At 42.3% G+C, this 19,843-nt stretch overlaps 2 protein-coding genes across 4 annotated transcripts; one reads left to right on the top strand and one right to left on the bottom strand.

The window, feature by feature from the left end:
* On the top strand, positions 1-9,987 carry LOC117760990 (plakophilin-1-like). The gene is made up of 13 exons (XM_034584500.1): positions 1-342; positions 990-1,084; positions 2,151-2,572; positions 3,399-3,540; positions 4,563-4,767; positions 5,151-5,319; positions 6,032-6,149; positions 6,935-7,123; positions 7,724-7,894; positions 8,079-8,232; positions 8,424-8,610; positions 8,776-8,860; positions 9,314-9,987. Exons 1-13 carry the CDS (start codon positions 144-146, stop codon positions 9,386-9,388), a joined length of 2,211 nt encoding a protein of 736 aa, XP_034440391.1. The 5' UTR covers positions 1-143; the 3' UTR covers positions 9,389-9,987.
* A 1,797-nt stretch (positions 9,988-11,784) lies between these two features.
* On the bottom strand, positions 11,785-19,027 carry LOC117760991 (troponin T, cardiac muscle isoforms-like). Of its 3 annotated transcripts, none has more exons than XM_034584502.1 (13): positions 18,879-19,027; positions 18,729-18,773; positions 18,609-18,616; positions 16,305-16,331; positions 16,095-16,116; positions 15,944-16,007; positions 15,744-15,860; positions 15,532-15,609; positions 14,730-14,831; positions 14,531-14,637; positions 14,314-14,404; positions 14,059-14,099; positions 11,785-12,221 (listed from the first exon to the last, which is right to left on the bottom strand). In XM_034584502.1, exons 2-13 carry the CDS (start codon positions 18,755-18,757, stop codon positions 12,182-12,184), a joined length of 726 nt encoding a protein of 241 aa, XP_034440393.1. In that variant the 5' UTR covers positions 18,758-18,773; positions 18,879-19,027; the 3' UTR covers positions 11,785-12,181. The 3 variants fall into 3 exon arrangements, with proteins under 3 accessions (XP_034440393.1, XP_034440394.1, XP_034440395.1); XM_034584503.1 differs by having other exon boundaries at positions 11,954-12,221; positions 16,305-16,328; positions 18,879-19,026; XM_034584504.1 differs by lacking the exon at positions 16,305-16,331 and having other exon boundaries at positions 11,954-12,221; positions 18,879-19,024.
* Between the last annotated feature and the right edge of the window lie 816 nt (positions 19,028-19,843).

The raw sequence follows: 19,843 nt of genomic DNA, 5'->3' as shown, positions 1-19,843 counted from the left end.
GTGCGCGCGGGGCGCGGCCTCGTGGCACGGGGCGTACAGGACAAGGTGCTCTTCTCTTTCTCACACATCCCCGCCGCTCCGCAGCTCAGCTCCCGGCTCCAGGCAGCTCAGCTCCGGGTGGAAAACACTGACGAAGAAGCAAAATGACGAGTCTGGATCCGCTGAAGTCCGTCATCTCCATCGGGAACGTGGACGACACGTCTCTCGCGGTCCCCTCCGAGAACCAGTGCAGCTCCGGGAATCAGCGCGTCCTGGAACAAGTGCAGTCTCTCCGGAGAACCAAGTCCCGAAAGTCCACCACCAGCAGCAGCAGGAGCGGCTCCAGCTCCTTCTCCCCGACAAGTGAGGGCCCTCTCCGGCCTCATCCAGGCCCGCACACACACAACCCTGGGGCTTTAATGGGCTTTTACATTTAAACACATGTTGCTCCAAGATGCAGAACTTTTAAATGTGGAAATGAATCTGTAATGCTTTGTTTAGCTACTCCACAGTTTCGCTGGTAGTAATTAGGATATAGATTAAGGGACAATAGAGATCAGACATGTTGTTGCTATAGTTTAGAGTTGTTTGAGTTATGAGCAGCAATAGTTGATTTTTGAAAATGTAGTTTAAACGTCCTTGATACTTTTTTAGGATGTTTTAATTATTTGTAAAAATTTGATTTATACACATTTATATGTATATTTATGTTTATTACATTATTTTCTTGCATTTACAAGCAGATGCCGTTGTTTTTTAGTTTCATTTGAGAACCTTAAAACGATAATGAAATTGCTTGAAAGCTTCAGGAAGTTTCTCATCATCAAAATGTCACTCAGATCTTGCAGTGTGATGTTTAACAGTGTGTTGAGGGATTCATAGACTTACACTTATTCACGTTCCCATTCTGTCTCAATGTTGATGATGGCTGGTTTTCAGATTTTTTTTAGATTACGATCAGATTTCCTACGCTCTATACATCTGTGTGATAACAGCTCATTTCTCTGCAGGCCCTTCCTACGAGTCTGTGTTTGCTGATCCTTTGAAGACTCAGTTGACCTCGTCCAATGGAAGCGTTTTCTTTGGAAACGGCTTGTCGAAAAGGGTCAGTTAAAACGCTTATCAATGCACCATTGGGTTTCAATGCACCATTGGGTTTCAATGCACCATTGGATGACAGTATATGCTCATCGCTGTGCTGTCGTAGAGAGAACTGTGTGACCGAGCCGAAGCTAATGCAAGATTGTTGCTGGGAAACCTCATTTAGATTACAGCTGCCAGTCATGGTTGAAATGAACTTGTCAGAGAAATAAGCCCCAAAAAGTGTCCCCAACAGCTCAAGATGATTTCTTCAAGACAAGTAGCTTCAGTTGCATTTGAATATCTTGACCCTAGTGTTTTGGTCAAGACCGAAATTGTTCTCCGAGCAGCTGATCCATCATTTCACTGTTGCCAATGTCAGATGACTCAATGAAACGTAAAAAATCAAAGCGTTATTCTTTTCTTTTTTTGGTTGGCAGTCAAACATTCCTTAGAGGGTTGGGTCAGTGTAAATAAAATTCTGCCTCCAGCTCTGTTCTGAAACTAACCTGCGACTCCCAGTAGATTAAAAATTAATCTCTGTTTTTCACCTGTATTTTAGCGTGTGGTTTTTTTTACAGTATTGGCACAAGAAACAACCACAAGTTCATGGGTTTGCTTTTTTGCAGGTTAGAATCAGAATCGGGTTTTATTGCCAAGCAGCTTAACACATACAAAGAATTTGCTGTGGTGTATTTGTGCAAGTATAAATATAACAAATATAAAAAAAATTAAAAATAGGAAACTAAATTAAATGTCAAAAATACTGTAAGCACCAGGGGAGGGATTGTTTAGTGCAGTACTGTAAACTACACCGTGTATTGAGAGTCTGAAGCGTTTGATGTCCCTGGATGACCTTTCTAACATTTCAGTCCCAAAAACCTGTTACTTCAAACCTGTTTCCAGATACTTGCAGAGTCTGTGTTTCTTCACCCAAAAATCAGTTCATCCCTCATAGACGCAGCCACAACCACATCTCTCATAAATTAATCTGACTTTGCCCGGCTCCAATGTACATCTCTTCATTTCTGGCAAACCAACCTTCACGAGACAGGACTCATTAGAAACTCATGTTTTCTTTGGCTTTGCAGCTCAGCTTTGAGAAAAGTATGAAACAGCAAGTTGTCAACAACTCCAAGGAATCAACCGTCAGGAGGAATCCAGCAGCCGCTGCCTTTCAGTATGAGAAGAGGAGTTACGCCACCCTCGGTACCATGGCTGTCAGTCAACCCAGCACCAGCCGCAGCGAGCATGATCTGGCCCGGCGGCGCACCGTTGCAAATCACTCCTCTGTGCCTCTGCAGCGATTGCCCTCCAGCAAAGGTACCATGAGGGCAGAGAGGCCCTCCAGTCAGTTTATCGCCCAAGGCTCACGCCAAAGTGTGTACACCAGCAACGGCACATTTCCGATGAAATCCATGAAGCTGTTGAACAGCAGCCAGCCGGATGGGCCCGTAACACATCCATGGCCGGTGGCCCCTGAGGTCACAACCAAGACTAGAGAAGTTTTTGGGTGAGTGGGAACAAGCTAGCTTCATTCATTTCAAATTATATTATTAAAATGTTTCATACTAGACGGATGCTTGGTAGCAGTGACGGCTGGTGAGAATATATTCTTGGGGGGGGCGCACTCTTTTATGTCTTTGCGCCCCCGGAAGAAACATCTTCATTTTACTTGCAGATTATACATGTTACACTCATTCACATTTCATATATAAACATATATTATTACTGTTAGCGACCCCTATTGACTAGCCGCCCTGTTTGGTAGAGCACATACTCAGGCCATATATCAGACCGACGTCTCTAATGGGAAGACTTGAACCACTTCTCTCTGGTGAGCTGTCTGATGTCAGATGGTAGTGGTGATGGTGATTTCACCCCCAGCTAATTTTAGCCAAAACAACTTGCTCAAACCGCCCCCCCCCTGTCGAAGTGACGTACTTGGCTTGCAAAGGCAGTAATTCCTACCTTTTATCAAGCTTAGAATTTATCCCACAAACAACAAGGACACTCTGTAGAGCTCATACCTCCACCAAGGCCCAACAGACCATAATTAAATCCATTCGAACTGGATTTTTATTTGGATCTACACCAAATTGTACACACTCATAAATACTGTATCAATTCTCTGAACATGCATGATCTTTTTCCGGCAAGCTCGGTTAATCATTCCCTGGGAAATCAAGGAAAATTGATTGTTTTGAAGATATTTCGTTCAGTTTTTTTTATGTAATCTTGCTAACAAACAAACAAAAGAATGAAAACACAACATCTTGGGCGGAGAGGCAGTGAACAAATCCAGCGTTCGTATAGATTGTGATCTTTTTTTCTTCCAGGTCGAACGGGAACAGTGGCGTTGCGGACATCACCATGAACGAGGCTGTGTCTTGTCTCTCCAGCAACGATGAGACGCATCAGCACTGCGGAGCTTCCTACATCCAGCACAACACTTTCGTCAACGACCATGCGAAAGAGGAGGTGATTTGTTTTCATATTTTCACCGTTTATCATTTCCATCTCGTGTAACCTGAGATTCTGTGTGGGAACTTTTGAGAAGTGGAAGAAGTGGAGGAAATATCTTACCTGTGTAATTTATCTTCCTGCTAAAATGAAAATTCGGTCATTACCATGTCAATTCAAACTATTGGCCTTTGTCAAGACTGTCCTGTTTGTGAGGCAGAAGTATGTTGTGTTCCCTCGAGGCCCAGTTCACCTTTGACTGTTTGTAGTGTGTCTACACTATCACCTCCGAGTGACCTACAAACACTGCAAATGCCACTGACATGTTTCTTACCTGCTATTTCTCAAAGTAAGCTCAACAATTTTACTCTTTGCAAACCATCACAGAAAATGTAGACTTTGCATTGAACCTATAATTTTAACTTGAAGTTTCTGGCGTTAATGTACAGCTTGGATGATCCAATCACAAGTGGACGGTCTCTAAGTACGTAGATTCACATTAGAAGAAGAAGAAATTCAAACAATACAATGCGTGTTCCTGGCAAACCAAATTGTCCGAGAGGATTTGATGCGTTCATAATATTTCTCTAAAAATGTCAGAGTTTACGTAACGTGTAAGGTTTTTATTTGTTTGCCAGCAAGAATGTGTGTCCTCGGGTCAACTGTGGCTCAGGAGAGGGTCGACCACGAACGATGGTTCAACTCCGGCTCCTCCGAAGTGTCCTTGGGCAAGATATTTAACCCCGAATAACCCCTGATGGCTGTGCTGGCCGTGTAGGAATGATGAGTGATAGAAAAAGAACAAGTTGTATTGTGACATGCTTTGAGTGGTGGATAAGACTGGAAAGGCTCAGCAGTCTATTTAACATTCTTAGAGGATCATAGCTGAGTATTCTGACATCAGAGCTGTCCGCTTGTGATCAAGTCACCAGAGAGAGACCAACGTTAATGTCAAGCATAAGTTCTTTGTGTGGTGATAAATTGTTGTTCCTCCGCTGCGCTAACTCCTGCAGCTTCTTCTTCTTTTCCTCGACTCTCAGGTGTTGAAACTCAACGGGATCCCTCCTCTGGTGGCGCTGCTGCGCAGCCACAATTCTCTGATCAGCGAGACGGCCGCGGCCGCGCTCCGTAACCTCTCCTTCAAGAGCAACAGCAGCAAGGAGGCCATACATCGCAGAGGCCTCACAGAGATCGTGGCTCTGCTCAAGGAAACCGATTCTTTGGATCTGCAGAAACAGCTGACAGGTGTGAGTTCGCTCTGAGCTTCGCAGGCCGACACATGCACATTTATACTGTGCACACACACATACACCTAACTCTGCAAACAAGTCCGACAGAGAGAAACTTGTGTGGAGTAAAACTTATTCCTGCTCAGATCCTGCTGTCAATCACACCGGTGTTTTCGTGCTTCCAGCCTGCTGCCAGAATCCATTCAGTGTTTTTCTAGTGATAAACCTCGAATGAAAATCTTATTATATTCAAACTGTTGTTCTGAGTGTTGTGCTGAAGCAGGAGCTGTTCACTCTATGATGTCATCTGAACTGTTCAAATCACTCGTATAAAAGCCTGTAAATGTCAAAATGAATTCACGGATCTTTGGCACAGACACTAACGTGTTTTCTCCTCAGGTCTCCTGTGGAACCTGTCGTCTGCAGACGAGCTGAAGCCCGACCTGCTGAAGAGTGCGTTGCCTGTGTTAATGGAGCGCGTGATCCTGCCTTACACGACAGGTCCTGACCGAACCAACAGTAACAACCAAGACCCTGAGGTCTTCTATCACGCCACCGGGTGTCTGAGGTAAGAAAACATACAAGCGAGCACTGGATAGAATTTCATCCCCTTTGTCGACATGTTTCCAAACTGCAGAACCAAATGGAAAAGTCATTTTATTCACGTTTATTTATATTTTAGTTGCAGACACTCATATATTCTTTCTTTCTTTCTCCATTTCCTTCTTTCTTTCAAGACTGATACAACACATCTACACATCACAATGGTCAATAACAAAATGATTCAGTATTATAGAGCTCTCTGTTAGGAAATAGTTCCTCCGGATATTCATCTTGTTTGATATGATATTGTCAAAGTTAATACAAAGCATCAGCATCATTCAAACCACATTTACAGGTCGTAACTTTTATCTGATCGACTGAATCTCGGCTGCGGTGTTAGACATCTGACAGACAAAGCTGTAATTTTTGACGTATTTACGTCTCTGGCCGATCAAGATTACTTTTGATTTCTTTTAAGGAACGGTTTAATTAATATCACACCAGATCAAAAATTTTCCTGTAAATCACTCCCTGAAAACTGTTACTCATCAAACTACTGATAAATCCAAGGCAGCGCCGGAACCACTCCTTTATTATCTTCTACCAGAGAGCAATAATAATGACAACTATTAACAGAAAGTTGTATTTTACACTTGTATCATTGTTTAAAACATGAATAAAACGCATTTTCTGTGCTGACTAATAGAAAAAGGACTTGTGTTTTTCTTTTTGAACAGAAACCTCAGCAGTGCAAAGCAAAACCACCGACAGGTGATGAGAAAGTGTCGAGGTCTGGTCGACTCTCTGGTCAGTTACATTGAAGAGTGTGTGGAGGCAGGGAAACCAGATGATAAGGTTTGTTAATCCTGTTCATCCTCTTTCATTCATCGTCTCTGTCTCTGTCTGTGTGTCTCTGTCTCTGTGTGTCACACCTTCATGTGGGAAAAAAAACATTTGTCGTAAAAGAGAGGAGCTGCAGTTTGAAGGTAAACAAACTGCAGCTCTATAGCAACAGAGCGGCTCGTCTTAGTCGCAATGTGATTATGTTCAGTCACAGACTTCTTATTTTATACGGTCATGTATACGCTAATGCACATACGCAGTCTACTAACGCTTGATGTTATACATTGTGGTGGAACAGTAATTCTTTAAATTCTGCGATCTTGAGCAGAAAAACTTCTTTGCACGATAGGAAACCTTGACTTGCTTCTAAATATTCAACCGAACAACTTGTTTTTGTTTTTATTCATTTTCATATCTTATTTTCTTTTGTTGCCATTTTTTTCAAATTACAAACTCCCTTTTTTGTCTAATAGACAACTGTGATTTATTTTCAATATATTTTTTATATATTTATTTTCGATCTCTCTGTTACATCCTATTAATTTGTAATGCATCTAAATATATATAATATATATAGAACACAATGGAATTCAAGACAAGAGACATTCAAATATTTTATTACACATTATTTGGAAGTATTGCAATTTTTTCATTAGATTGCATTATATTGTTCAAATGTTGCTCTTTCAGTTTCCCCTTCTTCTGTGTGTTTGAGTCATTGTTGTTGTGTTGTAATTATCTGTCAGGATGCATTCATTCACATGTGCCCCTATGTTGTGTCGTTCCCGCTGAAACAGTCAGTAGAAAACTGCGTGTGCATCCTGCACAACCTGACGTTCCAGCTGGAGGCCGAGGCTGCGACTCTGTTCAGCAAAATCACGGCTTTGTCCAAGACCCAGAACCGCAGCAGCAGCAGCAGCAGCAGCCAGGACGACGCGGCCCCCATCGGCTGCTTCAGTCCACAGAGCAAAGCTCCAGAACAAGAGGTTAGACAGGGAAACTGAGGCAGGACAAATTATAAGATATATAAAGGATTTAGTATATGACAGCTAGCAGTAGCAGTTTGTCGAGACAAGACCTGTCAGTCTGTCTAGCCGGCAGCTCTCAGTGTGCGTCTCTTCATTCATCCTTTTCCTCAGTTGAACTTGTAAGTTTGTTTTATAAACTTTATGGCAGTTGTAATTATGTTGAGTCTTTGGGCTATAGTGTAAAAAAAAACCTAAGCACAAGGGCTTAAGTACATTCAGGGTGTGTCAAAATCCACGCTAGTTATCTTAAGAATAATACTTAGGAAATCTGAAGATTAAAAACTGAAAGATAAAACATTTTAATATATGTAATACATGCATTGAAATGCTTCAGCTGTGCAATTTTTATGTGTATAAAAATATGAAATGTTCACACAGTATCTCAGAGTTTTCGGAGAACTGTACCTCCTGTTAACGTTCTGCACGCGTGAGTGCAAATATACAAATGTGTGGGACGGAGTGAAAGGTTTGCATTGTGCTGGATTAAGGCCAAAAATCCAGAGTTCTGAGTATGAGTAGCTTCGTCCACGTTGATGAACTGTTCCCTTCCTCGTCCAGCGCCAGTTAGACTACCCCCTGGTTGAGGATCCGCATCCGACCGGGGCGGGCTTGCTGTTCCACTCCAAAACCCTGCTGAGTTACCTGAACTTGCTCGACACCAGCCAGCGAGCTGACACACAGGAAGCCTGCTGTGGAGCGCTGCACAACCTCACCGCACACGAAGGCATTGTAAGGACAAAACTGTCAAATTAAATCTAACGTGAAATTAGTCTGGATCGTAAATATCTTTGTGCCAGTAAAATTATGACTTATATATTTTTTTTAATTGTTTGTTTTGTACGTATTCATGGACTCGGCTTGTTGTTTCCTGAGTTTAGGAGCTGACCCTTTTTTTATACATATACATTCACAGGTCTCCAAAGTAATGGGACACACCATTGTGAAGAAGCTGAATGGCCTGCAGGTTATCGCTCCCCTTTTAAAGTCAGACAAAGCCAATTTACAGAAGAGCGCTGTGGCCCTCGTAGGAAACCTGACCAATAACCCAGGCCTGCACAGCGCCGTTGGTAAGAAGCTTGTGAAAGACAAAACTGTGTGTTGCTTTGTCAAAAAGATCTAAAATACTTAGAGACCACCTATAAAGAAAGTAGATTAATGGTTTGGGTCATTACCCTAAAATCAATAATCTCTGCCAGCAGGTTTACATGTGCATGCTGGTGTGTAACCGCAGTTGGTTTTGCTTTCCTTGTTACCGCAGCTCTTAAATGTCTCCTGGAGCTGGGGGACATCATCAACGCCGGCACAGAGGAAGGGAACGAGTCTGATGACACCCTGTCCATGGTCTGTCAGGCCACTAACTGCCTGGTCATGAAGGCACCTGACATCGGCAAAAAGCTGTTGAACAGGACCACGATAAACTCACTGGGAGATCTCAGCCAAAACAAGTATGGTTACATGTGTGCAGAGAGAGAATGTGCATGCGACTGTGTGTAAATAAAATAATTTGAGATGTGGGAAATACCGATGATTCATCAGGGATTATTATTTGCATGTCTCAGATTTCCACAAGTTAGAACTGATCGATTATGCTGGTTTTCCCTCCTTCTTAGCTATTTACCCAAAACCAGCAAAGCTGCGTCACTGTTTCTCTGCAACCTGTGGTCAGACAAAGATCTACAAAGCTTCCTGAAAAAGGTGAGTTGCGACTTAACCCCGAGTGCCAAGATCCGTCTGGGTCTGGGTGTGTCCTCTTTTGTTTCTTGCCTTCAACTCAAAGTCCACACCTCTCTCAAGTATTTGTGAGAAACGGAGGGAGAGGAGGGTTGACGGATTAGGTGGTGTTCTCACAAAATGCCCAGTGCATGAGAGTCGGGTGCCAAAATCTAAAGAGCTGAGGAATCTCGTCGCTCAGGTTTCGAGGGAAAAATTTGCAGGACTTTGCTTGCACATGCACCGAAGCTAATTAGCATGATGCATTTTCTATACTTCTGTACGTACATGCAGATTTGAACTGCGGCTCGAGGTGAATTTTCACATGAGCGCGGCGCAGTTGAGGTCCCTGGGTCGTCAACGTCTCGCCGACTTTCAAGCTTGGATTAATTGCAGAGACAAAACACTGATTAATATTTAATTATTTTTGTCCCGCAGCAAAGGATGGGAAAGCCTTTATTCTTAAATGACTACACCAAGTCGGCACTGCAGTTGGTTCAAGATGGACATTAGCCGGTCGTCTTTTACCGAGGCAACTCTCCTGCACAGGTCGTACATGCACAGGCTGAGCAGCATCCTCTCTCATTTCATTTTTGTAATCCATGTTTCCATATAATCCACGCATCAGTCATGATTACACAGGCCTGTATTTGCTGTAAGGTGACTCTCTTTATAAGAAAACTGGTGAAGGTTGAAAAGTAAATATAAAATAAACTGTCTTTGCTTGAAGATTTGATTTGCTTGTTTAGGTTTTAAAAGTGGAGGAAATTGTGTGTGATATGGTAACATTAGCTTGTTTTACTACAAATATGAGGGTGACGTCTTTAATTTTGCACAGAAATTGTTTTAATATGATGACAGAAGATTGTAAACTTTGTTTGATAGAGAATGAACACATGGATAATGGAGCATTTTGTATTTGTAGAGCTTATGTGGTTTCTATAAGAGCTATGAATTTGGCTTGATTTTTTTGTGTTTACATTTGATAAAAACAACTCTTGTTGGTGGGATATGCATTTTCATATGTGTGATTGTAAAGTGATTTGCTTGTATTGTCCCAAAAAGTGGCAATAAAGAAATATGTTCTCTTTGAGCTGCAAATGTGACAAAAAGCCTGCGTGTGTTTCTTTCACTTGTAAAATAGAAAAAAATAAATAATAGCTTGGATTTAGATTGTGCATTTCAAAGTATACAAGGCTGCTTTACAAAGCTAGAAAAATAAAAGTAAAATGTCCAACGTAATTTGACAAAAACGAGCCTGGATCAGCTCCCTTCATCGGATTTGCATCAAACTTAAATGATCTCTCTCCTGGCCTGTGCCCAATCCCTCCGCCGAGTGAGGTTCAAATTAGTTCAGTGCTTCTTCCAGAGGAATAAACAATAATGATGGGGTGAGGTAATACATACTGTATGGAGCAGATCATTTGGCAAATGTCACAGTCGCTGGAGTTGCATCGAGAGTTCTATCAACCGGTTGACACCCATCTTGACAGTCGAGTTTAAAAAACGCCTCTGGGCAGATGAGCAGCTCGTCTCTCTGTCTGTTTACTCCACCCTCATCGTTTTTTTTTCTTCTTGCAGCCTATAAACAAGCCGTCGGAGCCAGACGCTGCAGCTGCTGTTGCACTCGGTGAATTATTGGCGATCAGATTGAACCTTGGTTTTCCACAGTTCAAACCACATGATCCACCCAACAGCCACGAGGGACTTGTGGGGTTAAGGGTGAGATCAAATTTAATGAAGGGTCTGGCAGAGCTGCTCTTTTCATTTTACACTGATAGATTTATGTGCCTGGTCATTTATAGAAAACTGGGAATACACTGGGTAAGTCCCCAAGCCGTGACTCAGTGGCTGCTTCGAGACAAAACTGCCAAAATGAAGTTCCCCGCAACTGCCAGTCATTAACCACTCGATCGCCCAAATACACGTGAAGATTATTTTTATTGGCAAGCACAATCTGACATTATTAAAAGAAGGTGGGGCTTTTTTTGTGAGCACAGAGTTGGTGCTCATCATCGTTACAATCCCGACAGTCAGGGGCGGGGAAACTTCTTCTTTTATCAAGGGCCTTTTACATTTTTATAACATTATTCTCGGGCCGTAATGGCTCAAACAGCTTCTCTTTGGCAAAGCATCTGATGTCAGATGGTATTGATGGTGATGATTCCCCTGGTTTTAGACTCTTCTTGACTTTAGACCTTATTGTCCCCTCGGGGGAACTTTGTTTCCACAGCCAGTCGGAGCAGTCCACACAAATTAACACATTTCAACACAGGCCACCCACAGGTCGGACAGTACAACCCAGGAAACATAAACCATAAGAGGCAGTGTATTTGGTGCAGAGGAGATAAAGCTCCTGGTGAAACCAGCTCTTCCTCCCTTGCATCAAACTCACCACTGGTTTAGATTTAGGTCTGTGTTATTGATTTAGTTTTACTGGTGCAGCACATGTTCTAAACCTGCATGTGTGGTATGTGCTGTTTGTTTTGCTAATGGTTATGCTGGTTGCAGCTCTTTCTCTTTCTGTATCTGTGAAAGTCCCCTGCAGTGATTGAGCGGCTGCAAGTAAAGAACCATGAAGCTTCGCCACCGCTGCACAAAGAGCCGTTTATTCAAAGATCAGTGAGGCTTGACTCAGTTCGCAGAACCTGAACTGGAGAATCAGTTAGTCATCGTTGTGAACGCGCTGTTGTTGTGATTGATGTCCTCACAGTGCACTGATCCCATTCATTAATATTGAACATATCACATGTCCAAATGGCACCGAATTTGACACCACACTTCCTTAGGCCCTTAACAAATCAAGTGTGGTGCCAATGAGATGACTGGTCCTTAAAATATTTGGACCAAATTTATTTGGCCGAGAGTCCTGAGAAAAGAGAAAGAACCAAACAAAAAACAGGAGCCTGTTTCTGGTTTGTTAAATAAAGTTTATTTTATTCATTGCATCACAAAATCTGTTAATTAGTCTCTTAATTAGAGTTTTTCGAAGCGACACATTCAGTGTTTGGAATTTAGCATTAAAGTCAAAATCCTGTCGCTAAAGCCATTATAATAGATCACACACTTTTTTTTTTAAATGAACATGAGCTGCACCACTTGGTCTGATCAGTCTGAGATCAGAGACTCAGTGACACCTCTGGATTTCTCAGCATGCACTGCATTTCACAGATAACCTGTTTAAGAGCATTTTATAATATTTTCAGAACCGTCACTTTGTTCTTGCGCGTTCAAGTATTTAGAAAACGTTCAAATTCAGTTCCTGTCGCTCATTGATGCCAGTTTTCCTCACGGTGACGTCAGATGTTACTTCCTCAGCCCTCGCTTGCTCCTGGCGCCCTTTGAACTGAGGACGAAGAGAGAAGTAGTTCAGAGATACGAGCCAGACTGAACCTCGGATGTTCCCTTCCACCGAAAATGTTGAATCCTACTATAATTTTGCACATGGCTGCAAACCTCATAACGATCTCTGGCTTTCAGAGTTTGCATTTCAGAAATTGAATGTATTCTTCAGATGCAAATAAGTCGCAGCATTTGACATTTAAATCATTTAAGGGGAATATCCGAAGCAGAAAGGATATTGTGGACACATCAATTTGCAAATGTATGAGAGCACAAATCATTATCATTTGGATTTAACCTTTTTTTTCCTCATAGTTCAGAATTTGACCAGAATGTGTTTTTGGCACAGGCATATCTGACTGATCAGGAATCCTGAAATCTGTTTTTCATGAGCTCGTCCCCTTAATTTTGATGATTGAATTGTATAAGAAGAGTTTAAGAGGAGCAAAGATGCAAATCAACAGAAAAAAGTTAATACTTGAGACAAAGAACAATGGTTCTGTATTATTATTATTATTATTATTTATTTTTTATTATTATTCTACAATACAAATACCCATGAGTCCTTGCAAGGGGCTCAACCCTCATGTTGGGAACCACCGCTGCACAGAAAGCTTTTCATAGCTGCTGCTGCTGCTGGGAGGGGATTAGCTACCAAATCGTTGACAGCTATCTTTATCTACTGTTGCTACCGATGTACCTGCAGCTCATCTGCGAATCTATGAATCTATAAAACTATAAACACAGGCTGTTACTATGGTTTCCTGAATGTCTAAATATTGACTTACCTTTTCTAAAAGTAATTGTTGTTTGACCTGAAAACTAAAAGTCAAATATAAAGGCTCTATCCCGAGGAGATTCTCGTTGGAAATGATCGATCACTCTTTCCAATATTCCTGCTTAATAAAATCACTGTCAGATTCTGCAGCAGCATCAGCGTCTGAGCTGGTTTAAAGTTTTGCTCCGAGCCCTCGCTGTCACACGGCCTGCGGATCAGGAGCAAAGGATTGACATGATTTGGATGTCAGCGGGGGCCGGTCACTGTTTTATTGTGAGCCACATTATCACTGATGATATCACGTGGCTGCTATGAGATCTGTCAGCTGTCGGAGCTGCGTTACAGCCTGAGACTGAGTGCACGTATGTAGTTCAGACCAGTCTGTCCTTCTTTAAATCCACCTCTCATGTTTCCGCTGCTTTTTGTTTTCCCTGTCCCATCCTGTCTCAGCGCACGTTGGACCTGGAGCAGGTGGAAACTTGGTGAATGTTTTGATCAGAGTTACAGACTCTGACTGAGCACCGCAACTTTCCTTAATGTTTACTTGAATATTGCTTTGTGCCGTTTTGGTATCTACTTTGTAAAATAGTAATATGTTAATTTGCAAAGTCAAAGTGATTCACATGTAAAATACAAATAAAAACATACAAATTGTAGAATAAGGTGAAATCAGGGAAAGCTGTATGATAAAAGTATTTTTTAAGTTTTGATTTGAAGGAAGCTCCTGACTCAATCTGCCATATTTCATCAGGCACTGAGCTCGTATTTCAGAAAGATCTGCAGGATACTGAGGAGTCAGACCATAAGTTGTAAGTGATTAAAAGAACCTTAAAAACCTATTTTAAAAAAACAGGGTGATGTGTTCCAACCTGTTTACTCTGATCAAAATCCTGGCAACGGTGTCAGAAGCCGGTCGACAGGTTTTCTACTTGAAAAGGCCTTTGGAAAGGCCTGTTACAGTAAACCAGGCGTGATGAGAGAAAATTTCTGCTCATCCTGATGATCCTGCATGTGTTAGAAAGCACTGAATATATAAATCATATGAATATTATAACAGACTTACATTTTCTGATGGTCACTGACCCGGTTTCTCAGCACGGTGATCTGTGCAGACATGGGTTTAAAAAACGATGAATTAGTGTTGACATTTAATGCAGCACTGTGTATAATTGGTCATGTTTTTATTAGTTATTAAACTTCATGAATGAAACATGTAAAATCTGCGGTAAAGACTTGACAGAGACCTGTGTTTTACAGGCGATGAGCTGATAAGACAGTTTACACAGAACTGGTGTGACAGCCACTCGTGATTTATTACCTCATACTTCTGCTTCGTTTGCTGATACTGAAGTTCAAATTTCTCCGACTCCAGCTCACGCATCCGGTCCCACATCTCCTTCGCTTTTTCCCTGGAAAAGAATATTAAAGCCTTTTAATTAGAGATGGGGAATATCACCAAGATAAAATCGATGATGCCCAGTGTTTTGGGTAAAGAGACAATCATTAACCAAGGTATGATTGTGTTTTTCTTTTACTTGAGTTTGTCCTCTCTCAGGTGGTCGATGTTTAACTCCTTGCGTCGGTCGTTCAGGATCTTCTTCTTCTTCTCCCTCTCCGTTTGTCTTTTTACCCCAGTCTGTGTCTGCAGGACAGGAGGAGGAGGACACATGTGGTGACATGTTACACAGCATGTTTTTATATTTGTCTATTTTAATGAGACAACAAAATCCTCACTTTGTATCCGGTGAAGCTCAAGTTGGACAGAATCATCTTCTTCCTGTGGTCATCGTCTGCTTTCTTCTTGAACTCGACGTCTTCTTTCCTGGCTTTTTCCTCCTGGTGGGAAAAAACATTAAAGTAACGTTGACATTGTCTGAACTTGAGTAAACTGATTGTTAATATAATTCATAGGGGTATGGGCCAAAGGCAGGAGAGAAAAATGTTTAGTATCACTATGTAAAGGTCCAGTGTGTAAGATTTAGGTGAAAGGGATCTATTGGCAGAAATTTAATATCGAATAATCCTAGTGATGTTTTCACTCTTGTGTTTCATCTAAATGGTATGAATTGTTTCCCCCCCCCCCCAGAATGGACCCTTGATATTTAAATACTTTATATTTACACCAGGAGCGGGTCCTCTCTACGGAGGGCGCCATGTTTTTTACAATAGCCCAGACTGGACAAACTAAACACCTTTTGAGTTTTTATGACAACTGAAGGATCCACAGGTTCTCCTTCATGTTCGGAAGGGGAGGGAGAGGTGAGGGGTATTCAGCTGCGACATGCAACTCCACCACTAGATGTCACTACATTCTACACACTGGACCTTTAAATATCTAATAGCCAGTTTGAAAAACGTGTAGTTTTAGCTTAGTTTATTTCTGTCATTTCAGTGTATTCATAATTCATTTTACAAAACAATACAATTATCTCACACACATTCTATGAACAAATTAACCTTCCCTTTCAGAAAAAGCACAACATTAACACAGATGATCACAACCCATTGGTGTGATTTGATGAGGACCTCAACTCACAGATATTTTGTTCTGTCGCTCTTTTTCTCTCTCCGCTCTGATCTTCATCTGCTCTGATCTCTCCGACCTGCGTTTATCCTGCAACAGGAAACAAAGGGAAAGTTTACACACCTCATACCTGGGACCTACAGACATCACTTTACTGTAGAATCGGGTAATATCGGAGGATAAATGGGTGATTTCTGCCGCAGGACAGTCAGACGTGAACGTACAATGCGGTCTGTGAGGCTGAGGAGCTCCTCTTCCTCCTTCTTACGCTTGTCAAAGTGAGCCTCGATCAGAGTCTGGAGCTCGGTCAGGTCCTTCTCCATTCGTTTTCGGTGAATGTCCTGAGATTAAAACAAGAAGTTATCCATTCTGTCCAGAGAGAAGTTTGCAGGTTTGACTTTAATCTGTCCTGAGATGGACTCACATCAAAGTCCACCTTTTCTCCTTCTGGGATCTTTGGAGCTATCAGGCCGGTGACGAAGCCAGGCCTGAGGAGGACGAGGAAAATTACAACCTGTTCATGTCAGTAAATCTCACAAGGTTGGTCGTTAATACATAAAAAAAAAAGATCTTACTTTGACTTGGGCTTTGCATCGTCTGCAAATCCACAAGGAGAAAAAGCAAAGCATTTTGGAGTGTATGATAAAATAGATTTAAAAAAAGAAACTCACATGCATGAAAAAACTCACATAGCAACATTCTTCTGTCTCACACACACACACACACACACACACACACACACACACACACACACACACACGTAACCTCTGTATTTCTGTCCATACCTCCTTCATTTTCCTCTCCAGCATCTGCTGACAGATGAGAGTCAGTGAAAGGTCATGAGTAGATACACACACACACAAACACACACACACACACACAGACCTTTATCTGCAAATATGTTTAAAAGCTTTCAAAATAAAAGTTTCTGAAGTCTTTAAAAGTCACATATGGTTGTAAAAATGTGATTTATGATCCAAGTGAATTCTAATAAATATCTTATTGCAGACTTGTATCATGGGTTTGATGTTTTTGTTCATCCAATTGTCTGAATCTCACTCTCAGTTGTTTATAACACACCCAGTGTCACACATTTCCCTCATGTCTGTCTCTCATTTAGAGGATTGTTAAGCTGAAATGGGGGAACAGCCTCAAACACTCAGCGCTTGACAGCAGCAGCAGAGTTGAGAGCTCCTGTCAGAGTTGACGGACATATCCTGAAAGGTATGAGGGCTTGTGTCTGTCTGAGAGGAAGCTGATTCAAATCATTGAGACAGATAACTCATGTGTTATCTCTGCCCGGTGACAGAGAAACAAATGACCTCATCCATTAGTCTGACAAAGAACCTACTTCGTTCCTTATAATTCAAGTTTTTGTCATAGTTCACTCGTCTTGTCATATGTCACAGTCGGATTATTCTCAACGGAAAGACACAGAGAGAGAGAGAAAGAAAGATAACATTTGCTTTTGCTTTTACACAGGCATTTGACTTCAGGTGGTAAATGTACCTTTTTAAATCACACTGTGAGACATGAAATTCAAATAATGCATTGACATCGAGCTAAGAATGAGGATGACAAATGTTTTGGAAATTAAATGGTTGCTAATATAATCCTTCATACACGTATAGTGTTTGTCATTAGACTGCAGCGTGTTAGGAATATCTATTTACAGCTGGCATGCAAACATATTAGCGTAAGCAGTACTACCTTCTTCCTCCTCCTCCTCATCTTCTACTACCTCTTCCTCCTCCTCTACTACTTCATCCTCCTCCTCCTCCTCCACCTCCTCTGTTACCTCCTCCACATCCTCCTCCTCTTCTGTGCAAAGCAAGTATGAAGTTAGCAAGCAAACAATGTGACACTCATTATTTCTGCCATCAATATATACTTCTGATATTTATGTTGCAGATCCAAATATGAATCTGGATCTAGTGAGTTTAGACGTGGTTTCATGAGGGGCCTGCTGGGCCGATGTATGAACTCGGCTGAGCGGTGTCTTTTTGTTCCCAGCATTTCTTTCCTCACTGGGGCTTCAGTAGGAAAAAGTGACACCAAGCGTTTAGTCCCTTTGGCCACAGAGGGAAACTCAATCTCTTTCCACTGTTTAGGAGGTAAGCCAACCTGCATTTAGGGGACCACGAGCAGGCATACAAGTGAAAGTGGGCATTGTGCTTGCACCGACATCTGCCCCAAGGTTCTCTATTGAGAGCCTAAGCTGACCTACATTGGTCTCGAACAGAGACTGAAGTCCACACACAAGGAGACAGGTGCTGCTCAGTTGCAGGGACAGCGTGGCTGCACAGAGGCCCACTTGGACAGCCTCACAAAGGAGACAGAAATAGCGGTACGGCCCTTTATCTCCTCCATGGCAGCCCGGTGCACCATTCGAATTGAAAGGACAGATCCACTGGGATGTTTATTCAAGGTGAACTATCTTCAGCCTCAGACAGAGGGGGACTCGCCGAGAGAGCAAAGGTCAATCTGGCAGAAAGGTGCGGCGCACCAGCTGCTTCTACAGTGGCACCAACACGCCAGAAATACAGTACCCGGTGATGAAGCCAGGGGCTTAGCAGATGTGTTAAGTAACCAACAGCGTTTAAACACCAGGCTCAAGCGTGTAAAGCAGGTAACAAAGTGGCAGAAAAGACCCAACACAACCTGCCTATTAAAGTTGATGCATTCAGAGGTGGAGATGTACATTGTTTTCATGGATATTGTTGGTATTAAAGTACATACCAACAATATCCTCCTCTCCTTCACATCGCACACACACACAGAGACGTAAAGAGCAGAGGTCAGCTGTAGCAGTGTGGTTCACAACTGGATTAAACATGAGCTGAAATATGTTTCTGATACATGTGCATGCAGAATATTCACAATGTTCATGCATGTCGTTCTATGGACTACAGATGAAGCAGCTGTGGAGCATCCAGCCAGTCAGTTTGTGCAGTTTGTTTGAATCTGCAGCCTCTATACAACACTGCAGGTATACTCATCTTGCATGTGTGTGTGTGTGTGTGTGTGTGTGTGTGTGTGTGTGTGTGTGTGTGTGTGTGTGTGTGTGTGTGTTCAGTGCACAGACTTACGTTCTCCCCTGAAAGAAGAAAAACACAGCAACAATATTTCTGTTATGACTGATTCCATCGGTGCTGACATCACTTTGTTATTCTCGCTCCCTGCTCTGCAGAAATTAAAAGTTTACTCACTCATATGTTGTGTCTTCTGTGTCGGACATGTTGAGGAGGCAGCACCTTCACAAATGAGAACAAGTCACTGCACGGTGAGGATTAGATTTTTGTTTAAGAAATCTGTTTATCTACCATTTATCCACACACAAGAGAAAAGCAGACACTTACCCAGATAGTGCGATGTGCGCTTCAGATGTGACTCAATTGGGGAATCGTATACTGGGCCCTCCTCTGTTGGCCATAAGCTTTTAAACCCAGTAGCGGGTCACATGGCGGCAAGTCGCCCGTGTCTACAATGGGTGGGCACATACCTGCAAACAGATGGCAGAAGGCATTAAATAGGAGAGGAAAACATGCATTCTCCGTGGACTTGCATTGTCTATTTTTACGCAGCAAAACCTGCAGTGAGCACCGAGGGATTACTGAACTCAAAGGGTTCCAGTGTCTCAGGTCTGGGCTGACGTGGGGGGGGGGGGGGGGAATTTGGAAGTAATCCTTGTAAACCTACTCCATTATGCACACAAACACACAAACACACAAATGCACAAACGCACAACGGCATGGAGCCCCAAGTAAATAAAAAACACATAATTCACTGTAACTTCATATGAACACGTTGATCGCACAAGCTTTACACTTCTGCAGCATCGTGTTTCTGCCACGATTTGATCCATGGACTGGAAGCGTTATCCAGTCTTAATTGAGCCTAATTCCAGTAGCAGGTTGTTCAAAGACAGGATTTTAAAAATAAAACTCTCATTCCTCTGGCTCCATCTCCTGCAGCTTCATCAATTCCCGCACCTCTTCCCTGTGTCCTTGCATGTACTGACGTGCTGTAAGCAACACCCTGCGGGAGCTGCCAAGTCTTTTGATGCTCCCAGTGTTTGTTGTTGACGTTGTGTGTGACCCCACAATGAGGATCATGACTCATCAGAGAGGATGGCTCCGTTCTGGAGAAGGCCACCGTTTTCTTTTTCTTCTGAGGCAAGTTGGAGCAAATTCTCAAGTCACTGGAGACGCGTTCCGCTGATGTCTGCGGTCTTGTCGAAACAAGTCAGAAGCGAGAAGTTTAAATCAGTGACTCAGATGGCTCAATTATATGTTTTCTATGAAACTATTTCAGGTTAGAAGTG

Source organism: Hippoglossus hippoglossus, chromosome 5, assembly GCF_009819705.1.
Source record: "Hippoglossus hippoglossus isolate fHipHip1 chromosome 5, fHipHip1.pri, whole genome shotgun sequence".
NCBI lineage: Eukaryota > Metazoa > Chordata > Actinopteri > Pleuronectiformes > Pleuronectidae > Hippoglossus > Hippoglossus hippoglossus.
The sequence above is the reverse complement of the archived record's forward strand: the minus strand, read 5'-3'. Positions and strand labels throughout refer to the sequence as shown.

Bases quoted from the DNA above. Each gene is read 5' to 3' on its own strand.
- LOC117760991 (XM_034584502.1), bottom strand. From the start codon at position 18,757: ATGTCCGACACAGAAGACACAACATATGA. The intron at 15,610-15,743 runs GTACGTTCACGT...TTCCTGTTGCAG, and splicing joins TCAGCCTCACAGACCGCATT to GATAAACGCAGGTCGGAGAG. The intron at 14,405-14,530 runs GTAAAAGAAAAA...ATTCTTTTCCAG, and splicing joins CTGAGAGAGGACAAACTCAA to GGAAAAAGCGAAGGAGATGT.
- LOC117760990 (XM_034584500.1), top strand. From the start codon at position 144: ATGACGAGTCTGGATCCGCTGAAGTCCGTCATCTCCATCGGGAACGTG. The intron at 2,573-3,398 runs GTGAGTGGGAAC...TTTTTCTTCCAG, and splicing joins AAGACTAGAGAAGTTTTTGG to GTCGAACGGGAACAGTGGCG. The intron at 8,861-9,313 runs GTGAGTTGCGAC...TTTGTCCCGCAG, and splicing joins TACAAAGCTTCCTGAAAAAG to CAAAGGATGGGAAAGCCTTT.